Raw genomic sequence first — 25,509 nt, 5'->3', positions numbered from 1 at the left:
CAGCTTGCAGGTGGGTAATCAGGGAGATGGGTTGACCATGAACATGATCCCATATGAGCAGCATGGCACCCACACGAGATGCCATCATCGGTGAGAAGGTCAAAACGATCCGCAGAGAAATGTGAGAGCTCAAAGCGTAATGAGGACACAATTTTGTTTCCTGAAGGCAGAAATTCTAAGAGCAACCGTAAATCCTCTTTGATGGATCGGAGGAGAGTCACGAAGAGGAAGTGCAGTCACCTCAGAAGCTGCTGAGTGCCAGCCTTCAAAGACTCACTGCTACAGGACACAGAGGCAGGAGGATCCTGTTCCATGAGGTATACAAAAGTGTTGGCATTCTTCTTCTGTCAGCCTGCACAGTCCAGGGCACAAAAGCGGTTGGTGGTGCGCACCAGCGATACAGAGGTTGGCTGGGCAAGGGTATCACATGACGACATCGTAGAAGAGGCTGAGTCGGCAAAGGAGAAGACTGTGTCCCTTCGTTTGACTTCTTGGAGCCTTTCTGGTTGACAGAGGAAGACTTCGATGTTGGTTGGCTGGAGAGACGTAGGAAGTCTTCACGGGGGTATTACTTCTGTTCTTTCCGGCCTGCCAGTTGTGTAGCTGCTAACTTTGCCCCGTAAGGCGAAATTTTGGGGAAGTGTTGCACAGCTAGAGGAGGAGACAGGATGCTGGGTGATTTCACAATGTTGGTGCTAAATTTGAGGTCACATGTCTGTGTGGCCATGTCCTTTGTGGAGCGAGATGTAGCAAGAACAGTACTGTAGGTGCCAGATGGTAGAACGCAGGGTTTCTGACTAGCCAACAACTTGCAAGCAACTGGGTAAGGCACATTTTCCTTCAACCAGATCTCCTGGACAGCCCGCTCATCGAGATACATAGGACAATTGCGGGAGGTGGCAGCACGGTCGCCATTGCAGCTGATCCAGAGGGGAGGAGGAGGCGGACAATCATCTTCGTGAGCATCCCTCCCACAGGTCACACATTTGGCTGGGTGTCGACAGGACTCTCGAGCGTGGTTGTAATGATGACAATGGTAGCAGCGCATTGGGTTCAGATTACACACTCTGACTGTGATAACTTCATAACCTGCTTTGATCTTTGACGGAAGAACCACTCTATCAAAAGTGAGAGAGAGAGTGTGTGTGGGCACTAAGGAGACATCTACTTTTTTCATTACCCAATGGACTGCAATGACACCCTGATTGGGGAGGTACGTTTGGATTTCTGCCTCGGTCAGAACATCGAGCAGCCTACTGTAAATAATTCCACAAGAATAATTCAGTGTTTGATGGGTCTCGACACAAACAGGATAGCCATGGAGAAGCGAAGCTGCAAGCAGAGGTGCTCTCCAAAAGCAAAGTGCCATTGCATAAACAAAATCAGGATTTCACAGGGTCAGCAATTGCATCAACACCTTTCTGAATAATAAACAGATTTATCACAGCAAAGGACTGAGTGTCTTCAGTATGTGAAACCATGTGGAACCGTAGTGCAGCTGGGAGTGTCTTTGAAACGTTAGCCTCATTCCATTTATATTTGATAGTCATTGATTATGAAGATGATTGGCTCATTGCGAGAAAGTCCCCCATGATTACCAGCATCTCTGATGGCGCGCTCCTTCCAACTGGGGGCCCCCTTCAGAAGGGGGCACACCCACTTTAGGTGATTGTTCACACCTCAAGTCACACCTCCTGAACACCTGACAGAGGGAGCACTCGGCAATTTGGGAAAGTAGCAGCTGGCGTGTTCCAAGGGGTACGTGCAAACCCTACCTCTCAACCTGGGGCTGGGAATTACGTGTTACCCAGTCACCTGTTACACGTCAGACGATGGGCCGGACTTCAGGAGTACACAGGGAGGAAGAAGAAAATGAGGAACCTCAAACACCAAAGTGGATAAGTGATAGGAGAAGGTGAACAAAGAAATAAAAAAGGAACAAAAATAGTGGAGAGTATTCTGATACTAGCAACCGAAAATACAGAATACATTTCCAAAAACAGTCCAGACATGTTCCCCAAGGGAGGGGAAAAAGAACAGCAAGAGGATAAACATGCAGCATAGACGAGAAAAGATGCTACAGAGGCTGGGGCCCCTTGGTAGCCAAGCACAAACCCACCAAAGAGTGGTGAGCCCCCTGTGGGTACTCTCAGAGGTGATTCAATATTCTGTTGTATGCTCCGTTCTCAAATGATTTTGAAAACATATAAAAAAGAAAAGAAGAAAGATGGGTCTATAATTAGAGGTCACGGGCTTATCTCAATTTTTGTAAACGGGGATTACCATCACATACCACAGTCTTTCAGGAGATAGACTTCAGACTCATCGATTGGTTCTAATGCCAACATTTTAGGTCATTTGTAGTTTTCAGTTGTTTACAAATAATGTTTTACCTATATTTTGTGTACACATTGCCATTATTAATGTTTATTTATGACTTCTAAACTGTGCATGAAAAATTTCTATACATGTTTTTTAGCTGTAAAACAACTGTATAGTTTACGGGTCCATGTATATGATCGATAGTTAGAATTGTAATGACAAAAGAAGAAAAGCTGGAGGAAAGACCCGCCATATAAATGAAGCAAAAGTGGATCAATGGAAAAGATGGAAGGGATTTGGAGAATGCACTAACTGAGGATACAGCATCAGTCAATATGCTTGGATATGAGGCTAAAATCTATGCACCTACAAGTAATTAAGAGTACCACATGGATTTTGGCTCCACTGGCACAGATGTGGAATATTTAAATAGTGCTCCACGGCATTTATTAATTAGAAACAAAGCTATGTGTGAGCCATGTATATGTTGAAGTTAAAACTACATAATATTTGATGGCACCAATGCAGCACTTTGAATTTGCCGCCTCCAGGCAGCAGACTGTTTTCTTTAGTATTGTAAATTGGATGGGCCAGTATTTATTTTGCATTCTTTTCTCAATAAATTGGAAAATTGAATTTACATGTGCATACAGACTGTTACAAAGTCTTGTTACACATGATAGGTTGCTGGAACGAATCCTAAGACTTATCTTAGCATTATAATTAAAAACTATCATATTTCTTAACAAAGGCTGTGAGATATTTGTATTATTTGGAAAAACCAGTTAGCAATTGCGTCTAGTTACAAACAGGTTACAGTTTTAACTTTTGCCAAATCTTGCAACAGAATCTGAATTTCATGAGAAGCTAGCCATTGACGTAAACGCAATATTGTTCAACACTCAAATTAAATTATTAACTTTTGTTTAGAATTTCACTGTTTGCTAATGTGTAGCAAGTGCATGTTCATTTGTGTGTACTTTTGTTTATGAGACATCTGTGAAAGTAAATAGGACTGTAAATTAATTTCCTTGGTTTCTTTAAATATTGCTTTGCCCAGAACCATATAGTTTAATTTTGTAACTTTTAATGTGAGCGAGTGATTCTCTCATGGTAAAGTGTCTAATCAACAATACAGTGAAAAGGTTTTTTGTGGAACAGATAATGGAGAGAGAATTAAAAAACACTTTTGAAATTTTGTATTTATTTCCTTTCTTACTAAAATGTATCTCCTACTTGTTGATGACCTTTTGTGGAACAGACAATGGAGAGAGAATTAAACACTTTTGAAATTTTGTATTTATTTCCTTGCTTACTAAAATGTATCTCCTATTTGTTGATGACCATAATTTTACCTCACTATGACTCAACTGTATTTTTGTTTGAGGTAACTGATATGGTTTACAATTCATTTTTTGTACGCTGATTAAGGTATATTTCAGGGAAGAACAAATAACATTACGAGAAGGAAAGCTGCTTCTCACCATATAGCGGAGATGCTGAGTCGCAGTTAGGCACAACAAAAAGACTCTCACAATTATAGCTTTTGGCCGTTAAGGTCTAATGCGCACGTGCGCACGTGCACACACACACACACACACACACACACACACACACACACACAACAGCAGTCTCAGGCAGCTGAAACCACACTGCAAGCAGCAGCACCAGTGCATGATGGGAGTGGCAACTGAGTTGGGGTAAGGAGGAGGCTGGACCAGGAAAGGAGAGGGATAGTATGGTGGAGGGTGATTGACAGGGAAGTGCTGCAGGTTAACCTGGGGGCAGGGGAGAGGTGGAAAAGGAGAGAAATAGTGTGTGAGTTGGGGCTTAAGGGCACTCAACGTTGAGGTCATCAGCGCCCTGACACACATTAAAAAAAAACGATTGTGGACAGACTTAGCAAAATCTAAGCATACACACAAAGAAAGAATGAAAATGCTGTAAAAGAAAGTAAAACGTAAAGAAAGCGAAAACTGAGCATCAAGAATGCCACAGGAAATTGTCATTGGCTGGCAACTTACATAAAACATGGGCGAGCATGTCACCCTGTGAACAAATTAAGACCCTCTCCCTAAAATCTTGATAAAAACATTGGACAAGTCACAGAACTTAAAAACTTTAACCACATTCGTGGGAATATTTCCTAAAAGAGATGGCAGATCCGCCAGCAAGTCAGCTGCGACCCGCTGGTCAGAAAATAAAAGGTAATCCAATAAAACGTGGTGCACAGTGATCTGGACGCCACAAGCACCACACATTAGAGGGTCCTCTCGCTGGAGCAGGAAGCCACACATCATAGGACTATGGCCTACCAAAAGACGAGTGAGGAGAACCTCATCCCGTCTACGGGGTTGGAAGGAAGTACACCACACGTGTTATGGGCTTGACTAAATGGAGCTTACTGTCAGTCATTTCCAGCCACTCATCTTCGCACCAACGCATGACTAATGAGCTCAACAGCAAGGTGAGTGCGTGCAGGGGGATGGCACACTGAAATACTTGCGGATCAAGACACGCCGCCTTGGCTGCGAGATCTTCCCTTTCGTTCCCAGCAATGCCGACATGCCCTGGAACCCAATAGAAAGCCACTACCTTCCCCAGTCATCGTAGTTGGAAGAGGGCATTGTGGATGGTCTGGACTATTTGATACGCTGGATACAACCATCACAATGAATGACGGTCACTTAGGGAGTCGGAACGGACAAAAAATTTAGGACGGGAAGAATGTCTCATCTGCTCCAGTGCCCGTAAGCTCGCAGACATTTCTGCATCAAAAACAGTAAACACCTGAGGCAGTCAGACCTTGAGGACACGATCTGGAAAAACAACAGAGCAACCAACAGAATCCCCCTGTTTCAAACCATCCGTAAAAATAGCTACATAATCGTGGTGCTCAGATAAAATGGCAGAAAATGTTGCATTAAAAACGGTGGCAGGAGTGCAATCTCTCTCTTGTACCGCACCAAACCTAAAATCACTCTGGGCCTCTCCAGTAACCAAGGTGGCAGGCAGTTAAAACCCTGAATTTGGGGTCGTACAGACTCCACAAGGAGAGAAATAAAAAGACTGGGTGTGGTGGTGGAATGACGGCTGTGTAGTGCTGGAATGAGAACAGGGAAGGAGCTGGATGGGTGAGGACAGTGACTAACGAAGGTTGAGGCCAGGATGGTTACGGGAATGTAGGATGTATTGCAGGGAAAGTTCCCACCTGCGCAAGTTAGAAAAGCTGGTGTTGCTGGGAAGGTTCCATATGGCACAGGCTGTGAAGCACATTGGTATTCCGTCATCCACTGAACCTAGACAATATACTCATCCATCATCCTTACACAATCCCTGCTGCCAACCCCTTACCTCATGGGTCATACAGCAGTAATAGACCAAGATGCAAGACCTGTCCCATACATCCTCCAGTCCAGTCACTAACATCTCCTATCCCATCAAAGGCAGGGCTATCTGTGAAACCAGTCATGTGGTCTACAAGCTAAGCTACAACCACTGTGCTAAATTCTTTGTAGACTTGACAACCAACAAGCTGTCTGTCCAGGTGAATGGTCAGCAACAAACTGTGACCAAGAAACAAGTGGACCACCCAGTTGATGAACACGCTGGCAAACATGATATCCTTCATTTCAATGACTGCTTCAGAGCCTGTGCCATATGGATCCTTTCCACCACCACCAGCTTTTCTGAATTGTGCAGGTGGGAACTTTCCAAGTAATACGAGGCAGAATCCAAAACTTTCGGGACTGGTGCTGCCATCTGGAAAGTAGGAGTAGTAGATCTTTGCACCGCTAGGTGGCGAGAGCTGCATATCTGATGAGTCAGTGTGCGGAGTGGCATTCAGCTGGGAGGACTGTTGCGTGTCCACAGTTGATTTCCTGTGTTTGGTATGTGGCAATTTTACGATGGATCCGCAAACAGACCAGTGCGTGTGTATCGAATACTGTGCGAATCTGAGGAAAAGTGCTACAGAGACCCTTGCAATGATTCAACTAGATTTACAGTTATGACCCAGAGACAAAGCAACAATCGTCCCAGTGGAAGAGCCCGGGCTCTCCAAGACTCAAAAAAGTGAGATAGGTAAAGAGCATGATCATAATTTTCTTTGATACCAAGGGAATTGTGCACAAAGAATTCATCCCACCCAACCAAACAGTGAATTCCACGTACTACTGTGACGTTTTGCAACAGCTCCGTGAAAACGTGCAGAGATGACGGCCCGAACATTGGCATCAAGGGAACTGGTTGCTGCATCATGACAACGCACCCTGTCACATGACCTTGCTCACCAGGACCTTTTCGGCAAGGAACAACACGGCAGTTGTGCCCCACCCACCGTACTCGTCAGATTTGGCACCTTGCGGCTTCGTGCTGTTCCCAAAACTGAAACTCAAGCTGAAAGGCCATCAGTTTGACACTCTAGAGAGGATTCAAACAGCATTGCTGGTGGTGATAAACGCCCCTCAAAGAACAGGACTTCTAGAAAATGTTTGACTAGTGGCAGAAGTGCTGGGACCGGTGTGTACGTGCGGATGGGAACTTCTTCAAGGGTAATAGTGACCATTAATCCAAAGGTAAGGTTTTCAACAGAAAATTTTGGATAGCACCTCGTACATCCTACATTCCTGTAACCCTCCTGGCCTCAACCTTCATTAGTCACTGTCCTCACCAATCCAGCCCCTTCGTTGTTCCCATTCCAGCACTACACAGCCATCATTCGACCACCATACCCAGTCTTTTTATTTATCTCCTTTTCCCTTTTCTGCCATTCCCCCCCCTCCCCCCCCCCCTGTTCCCCACCTCTACCGTACCCTCAGTCTAACCTGGAGCACTTGGCTGCCATCAACCCCACCATATTATCCCTCCCCCTCCCCGGTCCAGCCTCCTCCTCATCCCCTTCCTATCGCCACTCCCATCATGCACTAGTGCGGCTGCTCGCAATGTGGTTCCAGCTGCCTGATACTGCAGTCGTGTGTGTGTGTGTGTGTGTGTGTGTGTGTGTGTGTGTGTGTGTGCGCGCGCGCGCGCGCGCGAAAGGCCGTAATGGCCAAAAGCTGTAATTGTGAGTCTTTTTGCTGTGCCTATCTGCTACTCAGAATCTCCGCTATATGATGAGTAGCAACTTTCATTCTCATAATATTGTTACATTCCATTCAGGAAAGAACAAACAATTTTGACTAAAATTATCCACTAGTAACATAATCGAGGTCAGAGTTTAGCACACAACTTATATAGAGTTGTATGAGAGGGTGTTATTTGGTTGCAAAGGCAGTTCAAAAACGGCATTACCAAGTCAGCACAAAATTTTAGTACTTGGGTTGAAATACCATTACAGCCAGAATAGTTACAGCTTTTAGTGAATTTTATGAGCTCTCTAAGCAATGAGTTGGCAAAACTGATGTCTACTGGTGAAGTATGCACTGCATGTATGTGTGTGTCTTCAGCTATAGTTAGTGGGAATTCACTGATTTAGTAACCAATGATTTAAATTTAACATGATTTGGTTTACTGTTACTGTCAATATCATTTGCCTTTCTGTGTATATTCATTTCATGCATAATGCTGCAAATTTCCTTTACTTTATTATTATAATTTTGAATTTTGAAGGTGTCGGTTTGCGAGAGCAGAGATTCTCCCAGTGGAGGCACAGTAACCGACCACAAGGCATCCGGGGTGACACAATTTTTGCCTTTTTGACACCATTGTAAAACAAAATGCAGTTTTATCTGTAGTGTCCTTTAGTTTTTGATTAAAGCTAGTTCTCTGCAAAGCCTTCTCTTCCTGGCACAAGGTACTTTGATTTTATAGGACCATTTCTGTCTATTTCCACTGTATTGTTCATGCCCCATTGTAAAGGGGAACTGGATTCGAAAAGTTGTAGGAATATTTTTAGGAAAGAATTTAATTACTCATTACTGTGTTCACTTGGTAAACTTCTTCCTATTGCTCATTCTGTAAATTCTCCATCAAGAGTGTAATTTTGTAAGCATTCACGAGTATGCGAAATTGTATGACTCCCTTTTTAGTTAATTGATGAGGACTCACTCTTTCTGACATCTGATCATCTGGGTCAGACAAACCTTGAAACATGTTTTGGACATTAATTGTCAGTTGCTGTTACATATGCCCTTCTACTCTTTGTGGGAATAATGTTGTGAGGATCGAACTTAAGGTGGACATCAGCAATTCTAAGTGACCTTGAGCAGGACTAATCAAGCTGAAATCCATACTGAAATCTCCATATAAAATTATGTCCCAACTGTTTCTACCAAGTCTCATCAGTACCCTCTCTAGTTGCTTACAGAAATTTAAAACATTTGTTGTTGGGGCCCAGTAAACTGTCAGAACCACTATTTTATGTGTTTCCAGGTCTATTACTGAAGTGGAGCTTTTCAATGCAGCACTCACTCACATCTATGGCCATTTTAATAAAAAAAACACACACACAACTGGCAACAGAAATACCCAAGAAACACATTGGTGTATCAAACTATACATCTAAAGTACACAGATACAGGATGAATAACTAGTACTTTGGCACTTGACCAATGGGAAAACAGAGCACTTTACATATGCGAAGAACAATAATGTCATACATAAACTATGAAGATCTATTTCAAACGAAATAACAAAGGTTATGAAAATTAAGAAATTAGTTGCAGAAACTGAAATTTAACACTGAATATTAACATTTATCTTATAACCAAAGATGAACAACTGGATATAAGGACAAAATAGCATAATTCTTGTGCATTAAATGTATTTTCTGTACGTCTTACCTCAATTATAAACAGCAGATATACACCATCCTCAACTGAAGTTATGTGTACAATATGTGGAGTGTACACAGAACAACCACCAGTTAATAGGACAAGTTGTGTGTTGAGAACATCTTGGTCACAGCTGCCATCAAACATATCCACACTAACTGTAAGAGAGGTTGCAAGCTGTTTTTTTGTATGGTGTGGACTATCACGAGGACTACCAGCAGGGCTGTAGAACTCTTCACTAGAATCACTTTCAGTTGCTTCAGAAGGACGTGTTCCACTTGGCATCATGTAGTGGGCTTCACACAGCAAGCTCAGAAATATTATATCATGTGGTGACAGGTCCTGGGCGTTACGACTGTCAACAATTATTACTGAATATGAGTCCACAATGTGACTCAGCATCACAGGCAATAATAATCTATGACAAAATAGTAGTAGTAGTAGTAGTAGGAGGAGGAGGAGGAGGAGGAGGAGGATATGTATGAAGCTGTAGTAAAGCAGAGAGAGAGAGAGAGAGAGAGAGAGAGAGAGAGATTTATCATTTCTCATATGACAATTTACATGTGATCATATGAGCACTTACATTTAGGCCTACAACTCAGATTTCTGTAGTGTGGCCATTTTCAATAAATACCACAAAGTGGTGAAGTACAAGAATTTTATTGTGAAAATACCAGTGTTTCAGAAACATTCATCCATTTTAACAAGACTCTGTCTTCTTTATGAAGTTAGAAACCTAAGGTGAATTTTACTTTACACATAGAAACTAAATGTTTATCTTAGCTCTAGCCATAAGCTGCTGTGGTTACCAGTTGGGATTTCCCTGGTGCAGCCAGCTCGTTTGCTCATTCATGTCTGCAACTCTACATGTCATCTTTACGGTGAGTAGCAATCTATCCTTTTCATAATTGTAACAATATTATGAAAAGGATAGCTGCTACTCATCATAAAGTAGAGATGCTGAGCTGCAGTCACACACACACACACACACACACACACACACACACACACAACTGCTGTCTCTGGTTGATTTTTAAAGTTAGTAACAAGTTTGACTATGATCTGCATGTTTGTAATGCATACTGAACTTTTGTGAAAGTTTGATGAAAGCTTTTATCATAAACATAATTGCATAACTGTAAAAAGGTCACCAAGGCTGTATTTGCATGCTTGTGAGAAATGTATTCTTGTAATATTGGATGATAAAAACTTTGTAGTTGAATGTGCAAGTTGAAATTGACATCAAGTTTCTATCTTCATTCATGTAGAATAATCACTCTTGTGAAACTGAATGAACCTTTTTAAAATACCCTGCATTTTCACAAGGATACTGAATCTATGATTCCCAACAAAAGATCACTGTGGCACAAGCAACATTGCAGGCTAAATCAGATGAACTTTAAGACATGTAACTTCAACAAAATGAGATCATAGCCTATAAATCTCAATGAGAGAAATATTCTTCACTCATTTCATGTCTTTGTTTGGCAGTAACAACTGACATACCTAGTCACTATCTTGGTTCTGTACAGTTTCCTGCCTCACTAACAATCAAAAGCTAAACTCGACATATATCTCTCTACAAAACAAAATAATCAAAGGAAACAATACAATTAGAATTTGCTGCTACTCTGCCTATGATAAACACAAAATCATAGACAACTTTCATTACTGTCATCAGCTATGTTACAAATAGTCATCATTCGACTGATGTCTCCTTTAAAACCATTGAAGAAGAGTGTTTACGTTTCTTTTTAATAAAACAGTGATCCCTGTTCTGCGTTTTGTTTGATTTATAATGTTGATCAAAATGTGACAGTTATTTCTGCTGCATGATGCACAACTCTGAGACCTGTAGTGTCATTTTTCTCTCTGTCAACAATTCTCAATTCAGAGTAGCATTCTTGATTAGGCCCTTTAATAAATTTCATATTCCTTATCAGCTTTCAGATTCTGGAGTGTAATTAATATCAGTTAATTTAACTTTGTAAATGCCATTGTTAGAATCCTACTTCTGAAATTTTAGTTTTGATGCAACTGTAACTGTACAATTTTTTGCACAATTGTACTTGGAAAGACTTACACATAGTAAATTTACCTTTCATGTGCCAGATTTGGGGTTAATTACATTTGTCAGCAACACACTGAAGAGCTTTTTATGAGCATATAGCAAGCCTAAACTAACTTAACCCAGTTGATGCATCACCTCTTCAGAGCTCATCGACTAGATAGGCATAAAAGTGCCATTCAAAGGGACTGGAACAGTGTGTCACAGGAGCAGAAACAGAGCAGAGACAGCATTCCTTTTGTTTGTGTTGGATGCTCTCACTGGACATCAGAAATGAGCTCTGTTTACATGCTTTAATCTCATCAGTGGGTCCTACAACGCCGTCTCCAAACTTGCTGCCTCCATGCGTTCAATGACTCGATTTTTTAGTCTCCTCTAGTGCCCATTTAACTGAAAACTCTGCATTTCAGTCTGATGTTGGATAAAAGTGGGCTATATCAGTGTAGAAAGGAGAGAGAGTACACAAGCCCATAGGTATAAGTGAGGACTCGTTGCACTGCTGCTCCATACACAACCACTGGGCATGATTATCATTATATTCCAATATAGTGACTGACTGGTAATAGTGAATATTGTTCTGTTTACACACACATTTTAAACACTACTGTAAATTTAATTTAATGTTGAAACTTTATTCAGAGAATATCTGACAAGTACACTGACATACACACACACCTCTGACACATTACCAAGTACATGATGACAGTACAAGAAAACAGGACACAGGGATGAGGTGTGTTTTCTAAATGGTGATTAATTATTACAATAAATTTACTGCACTTTTCAAAAAAGTAACAGAAGTTAATAAGCTACATAACTCACTGTTAGCTCATAAACACAAGTTGCCATGACCAAAATAATACACAAATAGCCCACTTTTTGGTCACAGGGACAAAACAGTAATGTTACTCTGTGGTCAGTTTTTGTTTGACAGAATACTATGTTTTCTTATGGTGAAGGTGGAATAAGCAAGAATACAACCACCTTGAATGTACTGCACAAAAATGTTGTCTGAAGCACGGACTATAGCACTGATCTTATTCAGACATCACTCTTCCCATATTGGAGAACATTTGCAATTGTATTCACTGCATCACTTAGTTTTTGTCTTACTCCCTCCACAGTCTCCAAGAAACAGCTTTGTTAAAGGTCATCTGTCCCACAAACTGGTCCTTTCACAATGAAAATGCTGCTTAACAAAAATGAAATTGTACACTCAACTCCTATGATGCCCTTACACTCTTAAGGCTTCAGTAATAGAACAAGTCAATGAGTAGGAAGTGACCACAGTGTCACCATTCTCATACTCGTCGTACTTGTAGGATTATAGTGGGAAGGAAGGAAGCCGGTATAGCAGTGACACCAATGGTACCTTGATTTCTAATGTATGCGACCCTCAACATTAACCTCATACTCAATTTCTCATCTCTAGCTCTCACCCAGTTTGAAAAATAATGGAGTTATATTTGATGCTGTTTTAATTATGAATATTAAAACTTCAAGATCAGGCAGCAGCAAATAACGAATTAGAGAAACTGATACCTGCAGTTTTTAACAGTGTGATCAAGCAAACCTAATTAATATCAAACTTGTGGTACCTGCTGCAAACATGCAAGCTTTAGTGTAACATCTTCAGTACAGGGTATTCAGTTTCAAATTCACTCCAGAATTTTCCAGTCAAATTCCTTCCCAGGTTACTATTTTATTAAATTTGACAGTAAAACATCTTTTGTTTTCAAAATTATGTACTGTTAATTATTAGAATATCCATAATTAATTATAACATATTTCTTTAGTTGTATAAATCACAGATATGAATTAAAATATTTATAAAATATTGTGTCTTGACTTACAGGCAGTAGAAAATATCAAACAACAAATCAAAAATCCTGTTTTTACAAATATACATACATAATTACATTCTGATTAAAAGGAACAACATCTATAAACTTATCATAATAAAAGTGAATAAATAATTTCTTTGAATCTTCTATCTCTGCTGAAGTGTTTGGGGCTTCATTCACGATATTTGTTCTTTTTGTTTCTTTCATTTGTTCAACAATCGTTCGTCTTTCTCTCTTTCACTTTTCTTCTCATTATTATTCATACCAACTTTGTAGAAATAATGTGCACTGTGAAAACAGTATATAAGACTTTTGTCAATCTCGAAATTGTCAACTCTATTAGCGTCCTGGACTGTGTCACACATGTACCTTCAAGCAATGAGGCTTTTTTTCCTCTCGGTTTCATTTTCAACTATAATTTCATATTTTACAGAAAAGCCTTGTTCAACAGAAGCATTTTCATGTGATATCATCAACATAATTTGTACAAAATGTTGGAAATTTGTGCCTGGCTTTGAAAATAATTTCATTATATGAATCCAGGATTTATCAAGATAATTTTCATTTCTTTTGTAAGTTTCTTTTTTTTTTCCCTCCAAATCTCCACAAACACAAGTTTGTCACCATCTGTCTTTGAACCCAACATTCTTCCATTTGATACCAAAATTTCAAGACATGCTGTCCGTATTCTTTGAGCTACTTCATGGTTTAATGTGATTTCTGGATTCAAGCAGGAAATCACATATGTTTTAAGTTGTATTTGAGGGGCGGGACCTTTCTCGCAACTCCTCTAGTACGCCAAAACTGCACGTTCACATTTTCCTTTAGCAACAATATTTCTTTTTCACATACATTCTTAATTTTTTTAGTGCACTTCTTGTAGCAAAATACAGATTGAACTGTCTTGCCATAATAAGATTCTTTACAGCCTTCAAGTCAATTTTCATTAAAAATGAGTTTTTGCTTTTTAAGACATCTAGTTTCACAACCCACTACATCAAAATGTTCACAAGATTACGTCATTCACCATACAGAAATAGAGCCATCGAGATATTGTTCTGAGAACTGAGTAAAAATAGTTTCAACAAACGTGCTATTGAACTGAAGAATTTCAGTTTTGGAGCTATTAATTTGCCATTTTCAACTTCAGAAACAATTCTGACACTATATGACTGAGGAACGGTTTAAGACTACTTCATCTTAATAATGTAAGTTCAAATATATTCGGCAATTTCTACAGCTGTTTCAGCTGCATGGGCATTTTCTACCTATCTTGTTCCATAAATAACATAGGAAAGGATGAAGATCCAGTTATCTCAGTGTATTGTAACCTCGATGCAGGTAAGTCATGAAATAAATAATAAAGCACTCTCCAAAATGACACAATTTCCCAGTTAATTTCGGATGTACCTATTTTGAAAGTGCCCCAAATATGTGCAATTGTGCTAATTACAGTTGTGAATTTATAGCACCTGTAGACCATCAAAGGATTCTTTTAGTTCCTTGTTCAAATCATTCAATAATTTTAAACGTTCACTGTGCAGCTTTGCAGATGTGCAAAGCACAGTTCCAACTTTCTTTATATTTCTTTTCTTTCTTTCTTTCTTTCTTTAAGGAATACACAGCCATCTGATTGTATTTCCTGCGTACAATCTAGATTTTGGCTTTCATGCCATTATTGAGTACAATGATCTGTGCTGGGTGACATATTATTTCACATCATTATCGAATACAATGTTCTTAGACCATTAACTTGATTTTGCTGTGTACTGTGCAGGATGGATATATACACTATTCAGCACAAGACTTGTGTTTACCTGCTTTGGGCTGATTTTCCCAGATATGTACCTGTACAGTAATATGTCATCCTGCACAGTGCACAGCAAAATGATGTTAATGGTCTAAGAACATCATTGAGTATATTGGCATGAAATAATATGTCGTCCTGCATGGTAAACAGCAAAATATGTTTCTGATCTAATATCACTGTACTCAATGGCATCAAAATCAAAATCTAGTTTGCACACAGGAAATATTCAGTCAAATGATGGTGTATTCCTTCAAAAAATACTGTACGACTGGGACTCAGTACCATTGAAAACCTCTTTACATTGTTGTCCTTGATGTTTAACAATGGACACTGCCTTATGTAACGGTATTGTAACTGAGGGTAACTGAAAAGATCTGCCATCAGAATGCACTATGAGCTGATGACGTGACAGTATGTGTTGCTCTGTGTAGCACTGTCAGTCTGGCATGCATTGCTCTCTCTTAATGGTGATAATTGGTAGTTGCAGGCAAGAACACGCGAACATAAAAAAAAATATAGTGCTTCTATAAGCTTTGAAGAGTATACTGTTTAGTTCAGTTTGTTGCTAATAAATATATAAGTACTACATGAATAAATTTTGTTTGCATACGTGCATAGTAATGCTCCCACCACACTCAAATGATGATAAATTAGTGTTTCCTTCATTCTGCTTTCTTCTAATTTTTTCTGCTAGTTCAAGTGTTGTAATGGAGTCTTCGTTGTATTTTGAAAATGGACAACATAAAGTGATGACTTGTGAAGAATGTCTGTCTGACAGTGAGGATGGGTTACATTTTGATGATTCAGATGAAGATCCTACTACAACTGCAAATGCGCTGGAATCTGCAGATAGTGATAGCAAGCCAGAGACTACTATAAAACACCACATAATTAAAATAATTTTTGGGAAGCTGATGATAATGAACTTGTTGCTGATATACTGGTACTACAAGCTTATAAAAAGCCCAAGATACAGAAAAATTGAATGATTTGGAAAAAAAAGAAAGTGCTTCATTTGCAAATGACCTTTCTAGACTGAAAGGAGATGATACCACACTGCCCCAATCAATACTACAGTTGCCTACTGTAACAGTGTTTTAAGTGTGTCTTTTTCACAGACAAGTTAACAGCACAAATTGCAGATGAAACTAATCTTACCAACACACAGAAAACCCAAACAAAACATTTAATCATGATATAAATTTATAGGCATATGCATTATTAGCTCTTTGGCTGCTCTTACCACTGTTTGTGACCTCTGGAATGATGTTATTGGCATTGAGCTAATAAAATGGACAATGCTTCAGAGATACATTGAGAGTCTGATGGCCACTTTGCAACCCAATGACAATACAAAGCAATCAGACCATGAGATTCAAGAAAAGTGCAATTCGTACAAAATCAGGCCTGTAATTGATCAAGTGAATAAAAAATCTCTTTCAATATTCCTATTACAGTCACTGCCAAATCTCAAACATTTCAAAAATATTGAACTAATTTTTTAATTTTCTTTACTATTAAACCATCTACTTGCTTCCTGGACCATACACAAAAATGCTTTTTCTCTTTATTTTATAAATTTTCACTGACACAAAAAGTAAGAAAGTACAGAGGAAAATACACTGACCTTGAATAAAGTGAAAGAAACTTGTTCTCCACAAGAATCATTGTATGAAGTTTAGAGAAATCTGGACATGTTTTAAGTTTCTCTGTTGCTTCTTGAAGTGTTCTCAAAGTTGCCGAACTTAAGTCCACATTCACCATCAGCTGCTCCACTGCTTCCACAAGTACGGCCTGATCCGTATCTTGTAGAAGTGTCCAAGTATCAAGCAGGCGAGATAATAAAGCTGCCCGACTTTTGTTACTTTTTAAACTGAAACAAATTAAACTGATTAAGAAATTTAAGAAGTTGTATCTGAAATCATGGGGTTATTACTCTCTAGTTCAAGATATTAATCATTCATATTCCAATATTACAAACATAATATGTATTCTTCAAAAGTAAAAATCCCAGTACAAAATTAAAAAAAGTGTTACAAAATTTTGACAAAACTAGAATCTTCATGTCAGATGTCAGCCCAGAGCAATTAAATCTCAACTAAAGACTTTTGATCTGTTAGAGTGGAAACTTTGTGCACAAATCATAAACATGTACTTGTGTTAAATTTGGTAGCACATGGACTTCATTAAACAACTGAAAAAAATGGATAGTAAATAATTATTTTATCCATGCCTGAGAGCAAATGTAGCTTCACAAAGTTGAACCAATGGAAACAAAGCCACCACTGTCCTTCATAATGTTTGCTGAATCTTTTCTTCTTTCAAAGAGTAACAGCTCAGAAACTCAAAATAAAAATGCATTCTGTCATCTGCTTTTTTTTACACACGTTGTTACAACTCATTCAAGATAGAGATTTTTAACTTCCAGGAAATGATCTTTTACTCTTAATTTCAAAATGACTTATTTATGTTTCGATGGAATCTGTTTACCACAATCATGAACTAAGAGAAAGTATCTCGCTGTATGCACTGCAACAATGAGTGAAACATTCCAACACTTTTACTGCAATATGTTTGAAAGCCTTAAACCAAAACTGACAGACACCTCACCAAATGAAAACGTATGATAAAAAGACAATGGGAAATTCAGGCTGGATAAAAACAATGTTATGAAAATGTAGAGGTGCAGGGAAGGTCTGGAACCACGCGACCGCTACGGTCGCAGGTTCGAATCCTGCCTCGGGCATGGATGTGTGTGATGTCCTTAGGTTAGTTAGGTTTAAGTAGTTCTAAGTTTTAGGAGACATGACCTCAGATGTTGAGTCCCATAGTGCTCGGAGCCATTTGAACCATTTTGCAGGGAAGGTAGGGCAGCTAGGTGCAGTCAGGAGGTTAGACAGAAGGTAGGGGGGGGGGGGGGGGGGAGGAAAGACTGTGGGTGCATTGGGGAAACAGAGGGCTGTGTATTGCTGGAGTGGGAGCAGGGAAGGGGATAGGTAGGTGAAGGAGAGGGACTAGTGAAGGTTGAGGCCACAGGATGTTGCTGAAACATGGGATATATAGCAGTAAGTGTTACCACGTGTGAATTCAGAAAAGCTAGTGTTGGTAGGAGAGATCCAGATGGTGCAGGCTGGTGAAGTATTCACTGAAGTGAAGCACATTGTTTTGGTCAGCATGGTCAGCAACAGGGTGATCCAGCTGTCTCTTGGCAAAAGTTTGTCAATGGCCATTCATGCAAACAGACAGCTTTTTGGTTGTCATGACCACATAGAATGCAGCACAGTGGCTGCAGCTGAGGTTCTAGGTCACATGACTAGTTTCACAGGTGGCCCTACCTTGGATGGGATAGGTGATGCTTGTGACTGGACTGGAGTAGGCAGTGGTGGGAGAATGTGTGGGACAGGGCATGCATTCAGATCTATTACAGGGGTATGACCTATGAGATATGGAGTTGCAAGCAGGGGTTGTGTAAGTACGAATGAGGATATTGTTTAGGTTTGGTAGGCAACAGAATACCATTGTGGGAGGGGTAGGAAGGATAGTGGGTAGGACATTTCTCATTTCAGGGCATGACGAGAGGTAATCCAAACTCTGTCAGAGAATGTGATTCAGTTGCTCCAGTCCTGTGTGGCACTGAGTACTGAGTGGAATGCTCTTCTGAGGCCAGACAGAAAGACTTTAGGAGGTGGTGGGTGACTGGAGAGATAAGGCACGGGAGATATGTTTCTGTGCAAGGTTGGGAGGATAATTACAGCCTGTGAATGTTCCATTGAAACCCTTGGTATGTTTTGAGACAGACTGCTCATCACTGGAAATGCAACAGCCATGGGTGGCTAAACTGTGAGGAAGGGACTCCTTGATATAGAATGGGTGGCAGCTGTCGAAATGGAGGTACTGCTGGTAGTTGGTAGGTTTGATATGGACAGAGGTGCTGATGAGGTGGAGATCAACATCGAGGAATGTGGAATGTTGGGTTGAGGAGGACCAGGTGAAGTGAATGGGGGAGAAGGTGTTGAGATTCTGGAGGAATGTGGATAGGATGTTCTCACCCTTGATCCAGCTTTTCTGAATGGCAGAAGTGGGAACTGTCCCTTAAATATATCCTACGTTCCTGTAGGCGTCCTGGGCTCAACCTTCATTAGTAATTGTCCTTCACCCACCTATCACCTTGCCTGTTCCCATTCCAGCACTACACCCGTCTATTCCACCAATGTCCCCATAGTCTTTTTACATCTCTCCTTTTACACACCACCCTCCTTCCTCTCCCCTACCTTCCGCCTAACGACCCAACTGCACCTTCCTGTCCTACCCTCCCTCCACCTCATCCCTTTAGGTCCCACAAGCAGCACTTTACCACCCCCCACTGCTACCCTACTGTACCCTCCCCGCCCCAGCCTCCTCCTTACCCCCACCATGCAGATTCCTTCTCCCATAATGCACAACTGCTTGCAGTCTGGCCTCTGCAAACATGGACAGTGGTCTTTTGTGTATGTGTGTGTGTGTGTGTGTGTGTGTGTGTGTGTGGGTGTGGGGGTGTGTGTTTTTCTGGGGAGGGAGGGGGGGGGGTCCAATTCGGAAGAATGCCTTTTGACCAAAAGCTTACTTGTTTAATAGTCTTTTTGTTGTACCTCTCTGCGACTCAACATCTCCGCTATATGGTGGGTAGCAATTACTCCTAAATTATTTAATTATTTACATTCTACCGTAACTTTCCTACTATATTGATGAAAGTAAAAGTAAAGGTATTTCTAGATGACACCCTGTAAACTGTTATTGCTGGTAACCTGTATGTTCTCAATCCCCAAATGGTTGTGGCTCAGCACTCAAAGACCTATTTAATACAATCTTCACTAAACTACAGGTCCATGGACCTAATCATAAAAAATATATAGATCTTTAAATCATAAAGAGAAATTCTCTTATCTTCCCTTACACAAGTTAATATAAAAAAAGGGAGCACCATTAATATAACCACAAAGTCTTTCATAAACAATTGGTTGCAGTAAATGTTCTTGCCATGATAAGTGCATCAAAAACAATTAATACATGTACAATTACTTTTTTTAATTAAGGTGTGTTGGTTTCAATGTTCAAGCTTCTCCTTGGAGCAAATGTTGTGGAGTCCTGTGAGCTTTAGTGCATTGAGTCAAAGCCTGGTCAAGGCTGTTAGTATCGGTTGCCGCCCATGTGATGGAGAAGATAAAATAACAAACAACACTGAAGAAAAATTAATTGGAGACCTTACTGATGTCTGTAACTGCTCCAGGCTAACATAAAACTGTATAACAGAAAGGTAGTTCATAAATAGTAAGCACTGAATGAAGTCAAATAAAAGAAAACAACTGATGAGATTAAGGAAGAAGGAAGTTCCTGTTAATGTATTCATAGACGGAAAAGAGAAGGAACAATTATCATCATTCCTGTACCTGAGAAGTTTAATTACATGGAATGGAAGCTGTACAGAAGAAATAAGGAGAATGATATCGATGGGAAAGAGAGTATTTGAAAAGGTGACGCAGCTACTAATAGCCAGAAGAATTCCAATGGTGATAAGGAAAAGACTTGCTAAATGTTTGTCTAGTGTTATACAGCAGTGAATCATGGACAGCTAGAACAAAAGAGGGAAGATATTTAGCAATTTTGAAATGTGACTATGAAGAAGAATACTTTATGTAAACTGGACTGATAGACTTAAGAATGAAGAAGTAATGCAGAAAATACTGGAAGAAAGAAGATTGTTGGAAGTGATCATGAAGATGAATGTACTGTACAGAAATTGTTAGTAACGAAAAGTTATAGAACGAAAAGTGAAAGGAATGAGAGGAAGAGGTACAAAGATGGCATTAGAAATGCACAAAGAAACAAACAAACAGATGAAGGAAAATGCTCAGACCAACACGATCAAGAGCCTCCAGTCAAAACCTGTCATAAGAGACAAACACCAAAGGAGGAGAAGAAGGAGAAGAAGAAGAAGAAGAAGAAGAAGCTTTATGGGATCAACAGCACAAAAGTTTTGTAGTTTGATCTACTATTGTTGCAGACTTCTTGGAGTTAGTCTCTGATGCATAGCAGGAAATAGGAACTGTCTGTTGTGTGCAGACACTAGTGAAACTGACTGTTGTCTACAGACAGCTAGAATGTATATGGGCTACAGTCAAAAGGTGTTAAGCTGCTAAACTTTGTCGCAGTGACATTGGAGATCACAGTGGTAAAAGCTATAGTACCTCTGGAGCCCCTCGTACATACAGACGAAGCTGTGTTCTGATGGGCATGACCGGCAGCAGTAGGTTTGCAAATTTCTGGACATGAGGTGGATGTGGGTACAGGCTGGACAGTTATTCCCTTATGGTTTAAAAACAGATACAAGGTACTGCCCACTGTTGACAGCACATCTGAATCAACACAATATGCCTCATCTAGTGAGCTAGTGTCTAATTCTCCCACCAAGTTCAGACAAACAGAGAGGGTTAATATGCTTGATAGTGAGAACTCCAATATTACACAAGTAATGAAGCCCCTCAGGTCAGGATGGAAGGGCAGTGTGAACATGGCATTTTTCCTCAAAGGTCTCATCTGAGATGTGGAGAAGGTTGTGCTGGCAGATACTGAACACTCTAGGTGCAATATGCCTCTAATTCTAGCTTATATAGACACTAATACCACCTGATGACTTAGTTACTCCGTATTCAGATCTTTAAGGGGGATTGGTGAACTTGGTGACGACAGCTAGCTTTGCACAATATGTGGACGATTGGTTCACTCTTTGCAACTTCACACTCAGAATTAATCCCACTGTTATGGTTTGGAACTGAGTGGAGGGCATAAATAAAAGGCTTGCACGGTTCTGCTACAATCTCTGATGTGGATATCTTGGTTTCCAATACCAGGTGCAGAATTGTTATGTCCCTGAAAAAGGTCAAGCATTTCCTATACAAAGGAAGCAGCTGTCCTAACAGAGTGCATGTGATATGCATGTGGAGCTTTTCAGGTTTGAGTAACCTCACGCTCACACCATAGGGCTGATTATTAATTAGCTGCTGGTAAACCTTTTGGGATGTAAAGTCGTGATCCACGAAACTCTTCTGTTCCTGACATTTTGTCCAGGACTGCGCTGGACATCCTCAGAGTTGCTCTTCCACTGAGTCTTGTCGACTGACTGGTTGGACGTCCGACAGCGACATAAATACTGTACGAAAGAGGGCATGGTCAAAGAAACGTGTGATGAGCAGAAATAATCCTTATCAGAGATAAAAATTGACTATCGATTGTAGTCTTGTCGAAGATAAAACCGTCTAGCGATTCTGCAGAGCTACTGTCCATATGTCGCTAAGTTTCATTGCCTCCTCTTTCCTACTAAAATTATCCTGATGCTTATAAATTCCGATGGCTTCTCTATACAGTCATGGATAATAATTTGATGTTGTAGATACAATTTCTGTTTCAGGAAACTTCACTTTGTGGTTTCCTGACTGAAGAGCATGCTCTGCTACAGTTGATTTCTCTATTTTTCCTAGTCAGCAAAGACTTTTGTGCTCTTTTAGCCGTGTGTTTATGGCCCTCTTGGTAGTTCCAATATAAACTTTACCACACATACATGGAATTTTGTATACCCCACATGTTGACAGAGGAGAGCATTTATCCTTCACCGAAGACCATGCCCCCTTTCCTACAGTATTTATGTCACTCTCAGACAGCAAGACTCAGCGTGTGACAAAGGAAGCTGGGATATTTTTACTTCCCCTTTTGTTTTGCCATCTGAGTTAAGTTTTAATTGTAATTTCTGTAAATTAAACATCGAACAATGTGAAGTTTCAGTACCTATTATTGTGAAGATATATTTTTGTCCCTAGACAGTCAGTCCACAACTGAGTTTCAGACGAGGAACCTGTGTTGGTTAGAATGACAACAATGCATCAACTTAACAGTGAAATACATGTTATACCAATAGGCTGTGTGTCTGTTCCATACGAACCTGATTATTCCGAAAGAACTGTGGGTTATGTGGTTATGTTTTTTTACTGCTCATAGGTGTTCAACAGTAAACTATTGTAGCAGTATGTGGATGTTTGCCTGCAACCTATTAATGAGGCTTATGGAAAGTTAAAACAACACTGCACTGGTCTTATAACTGTGTAATATTGGATGTTTGTGAACAGCAAAAGTAAAAGACTGTGAAACACAAATGTGCATCTGTTGGATACATCATTTACAGTAGACAGTAGTTGCACTTTTCAGCCAGTACGTCGACACCGAGGACAAGAAACGAAGAGATAATGCAGGCCAACGTAATCACAAGCGGAGGAGCAACTCTGAGGATGTTCAGCGCAGACATGGACAAAACGTCAGGAACAGAAGAGTTTCTTGGACCATGAATACATCCCAAAAGGTTTACCAGCAGCTATGTCATCCAGTCATGAAAGCCTTCATTCTATGATTATTAATTACCTGCCATAATTGAAGGAAGATCAGCCATGTTGATCACAGAGGAACACTTTTGTCCTTTCAGGTTGGACAGATAAATAATTAATGTGGTAGTAGTAAACAATAACAACATCCACAAGAATGTTCCAGAATTAGTGTCATTTATTAACCCTGTGGTGCATGAATTTCACTGCAGTGGACAACTTATAATGGTCAATTCTCTGGCGTTTTCAATCAATCATGAGGCTGCAAATGCATGCAGGACACAACACCAATAGGGAGTGCCCACTGCAGTGAACTGTGTGCATTTGCAGCCTATATTGCCATAAAGAATTCTGTTCTTATAGAACACCTTTTTCAGATACCTGACCTTGGAACAGAGGGTTCAAAAATAAGATGGACAGTTCACACAGCTTTCATTATACAATCAAAAAGAAAGCAGTGTTGAACAAGCTGATATACAAAGCTAAAACTGTTTCTGATACATATCACACAGAATCTGATATCAGATACCCAAAAAATGTGTTTCAAAAGAATAGATGCAGTGAATGAGATATTAAAATTAGCCATTGCTAAATAATAAAAACGTGGAGATACTCAATCATCATAAGATGATCATCCTACAGCTTTCCTTCTTCCTTAACTAGAGTTACAACAAATAAAATAGGCAGAAACCACTTTGCAACCACCAAAGAAAAAGGAATTTTGCATGCAGTAAAAGACTGCCTTGGTCTCAGTGGTCCTGAGAATTACAAAATTCCTTTTGAATTTAACAGCAGTGAAGTTAGTCATTCAATAACAAAAATTTCAGAATTCTGCAGGCAGCACCGACATCACATTAAATATTGCAATGTTGACAAATCTGCTGATGTCAAAACAGCTTCATACACAAACCTGATTACATTTGATGAAACTAAAATCTTATCCCATGCTTCTACCTCCTTGGATTCTGCCATCAAAGAAGCCATTGAGATCAGAATGAGCAACAACAACTGAAACTGGGACAGCAGCTACACCCTTAGTGGCGCATAGAAACACACATGATGCTAAAGACTGTAGATGACAAGTTAAATTATGCTCTATCTAACAAAATCAGCATTGCTACCAACGTCCTCTTTTTGAGGGGGGGGGGGGGGGGTGAAAAGGACTAAACATTGAGATCATCAATTCTTCTTTTCCTTTAATAGTCTAAGGCTAAAATTTTCCAGGAGAAGTAAGGGACAGAACAGATCAGATGCCAATTTGATTTTGCAGCATCAGACCATTAGTCTCTCCCCCTCCCAGTCACTGCAACATATAGGCTTAATGCTCAAGTCACAGAGGATTGAAAAAGTAAAATAACTCTGAATGTAAAAAATGAGGGTGAATTTGGAATATCATGGAGGAGGGTGGGGTCAGGAAGACGTGACAACCAGAAGCAGCTGGAAGTCCCCTTATCCCTCCCCAAGGCCAAGTCATATGCTAGGAGGTCAACTTTCACATCTGTCTGGCAGTCATCCATTCGTTAATAGTGGCTCAATGTTCATGTCACAGAATGGGAAACAAACATATGAGATCATGGTGACAAGCTTTACATGAACATACATAATCCGTTCTCTTGAATAAAATGTAAAACCAGATCTGCCACTTCAACATCACTGCCTAACAGCAGAGACAAAGAGATGTCAAGCTTTAGTGTTTGTGATGGAACAGGATTGTTGCAGCACTAACAGAATATGGGCAACTGATAGAGGGGCATCACAATGACAACAGGGTGAGTCTTTCACCTGAGGACGTATTCATGAATCAGTTAGATATGGCTCACACGTCAACAGCAAAGGGTAGTAGATTCCCTTCAAAAAGGGTGAAGAGATGATCACATGGTTATGGGCCCCTCGGTGGTGTATTCTTACAGCAGAATTAGTTTTTCTTATCCAAGCTCTCCATCATTACACTTGAAAATTATACGAGGTCTGTTCAGAAAATTCTGGAAGTTTGTCCAGAAAACTTTTCTATGCTTGCCTTTTACTTATTGTGCATAGTCTCCTTCGAAATACTCTCCTCCACAATTGATACACTGCTCCCAATGCCATTTCCACTTCAGACAACAGTCTTTGTATACCTCTTGCTGGATTGTGCAAAGTGCTGTCTGTGAATTTTCTTTTATCTCATCTATTGTTGCAAATCTTCGTCCTATCAATGGGGTTTTCAACTTTGGAAATAAAAAAAATGTTCACAGTGGCCAGGTCTGGAGAGTGCAGAGGATGACACAGCACAGTGATTTCATATTTT

The 25,509-nt window shown here is 40.1% G+C and overlaps 1 protein-coding gene across 1 annotated transcript in view; it reads right to left on the bottom strand.

Annotated features, from left to right (window-relative positions):
• Positions 1-25,509, bottom strand: part of LOC126195517 (Hermansky-Pudlak syndrome 1 protein homolog) — a 171,539-nt gene that overhangs the window by 109,438 nt on the left and 36,592 nt on the right. Inside the window, exons 4-5 of the mRNA XM_049934147.1 lie at positions 16,445-16,690; positions 9,105-9,450 (exon numbers count right to left, since the gene is read on the bottom strand). Coding sequence (XP_049790104.1) covers positions 9,105-9,450; positions 16,445-16,690 — 592 coding nt within the window. The remainder of the gene's footprint in view (positions 1-9,104; positions 9,451-16,444; positions 16,691-25,509) is intronic.

The sequence above is a fragment of the Schistocerca nitens genome, chromosome 1 (genome assembly GCF_023898315.1).
Source record: "Schistocerca nitens isolate TAMUIC-IGC-003100 chromosome 1, iqSchNite1.1, whole genome shotgun sequence".
NCBI lineage: Eukaryota > Metazoa > Arthropoda > Insecta > Orthoptera > Acrididae > Schistocerca > Schistocerca nitens.
Note: the sequence above shows the minus strand (reverse complement) of the source record. Positions and strands in the feature narration are given on the sequence as shown.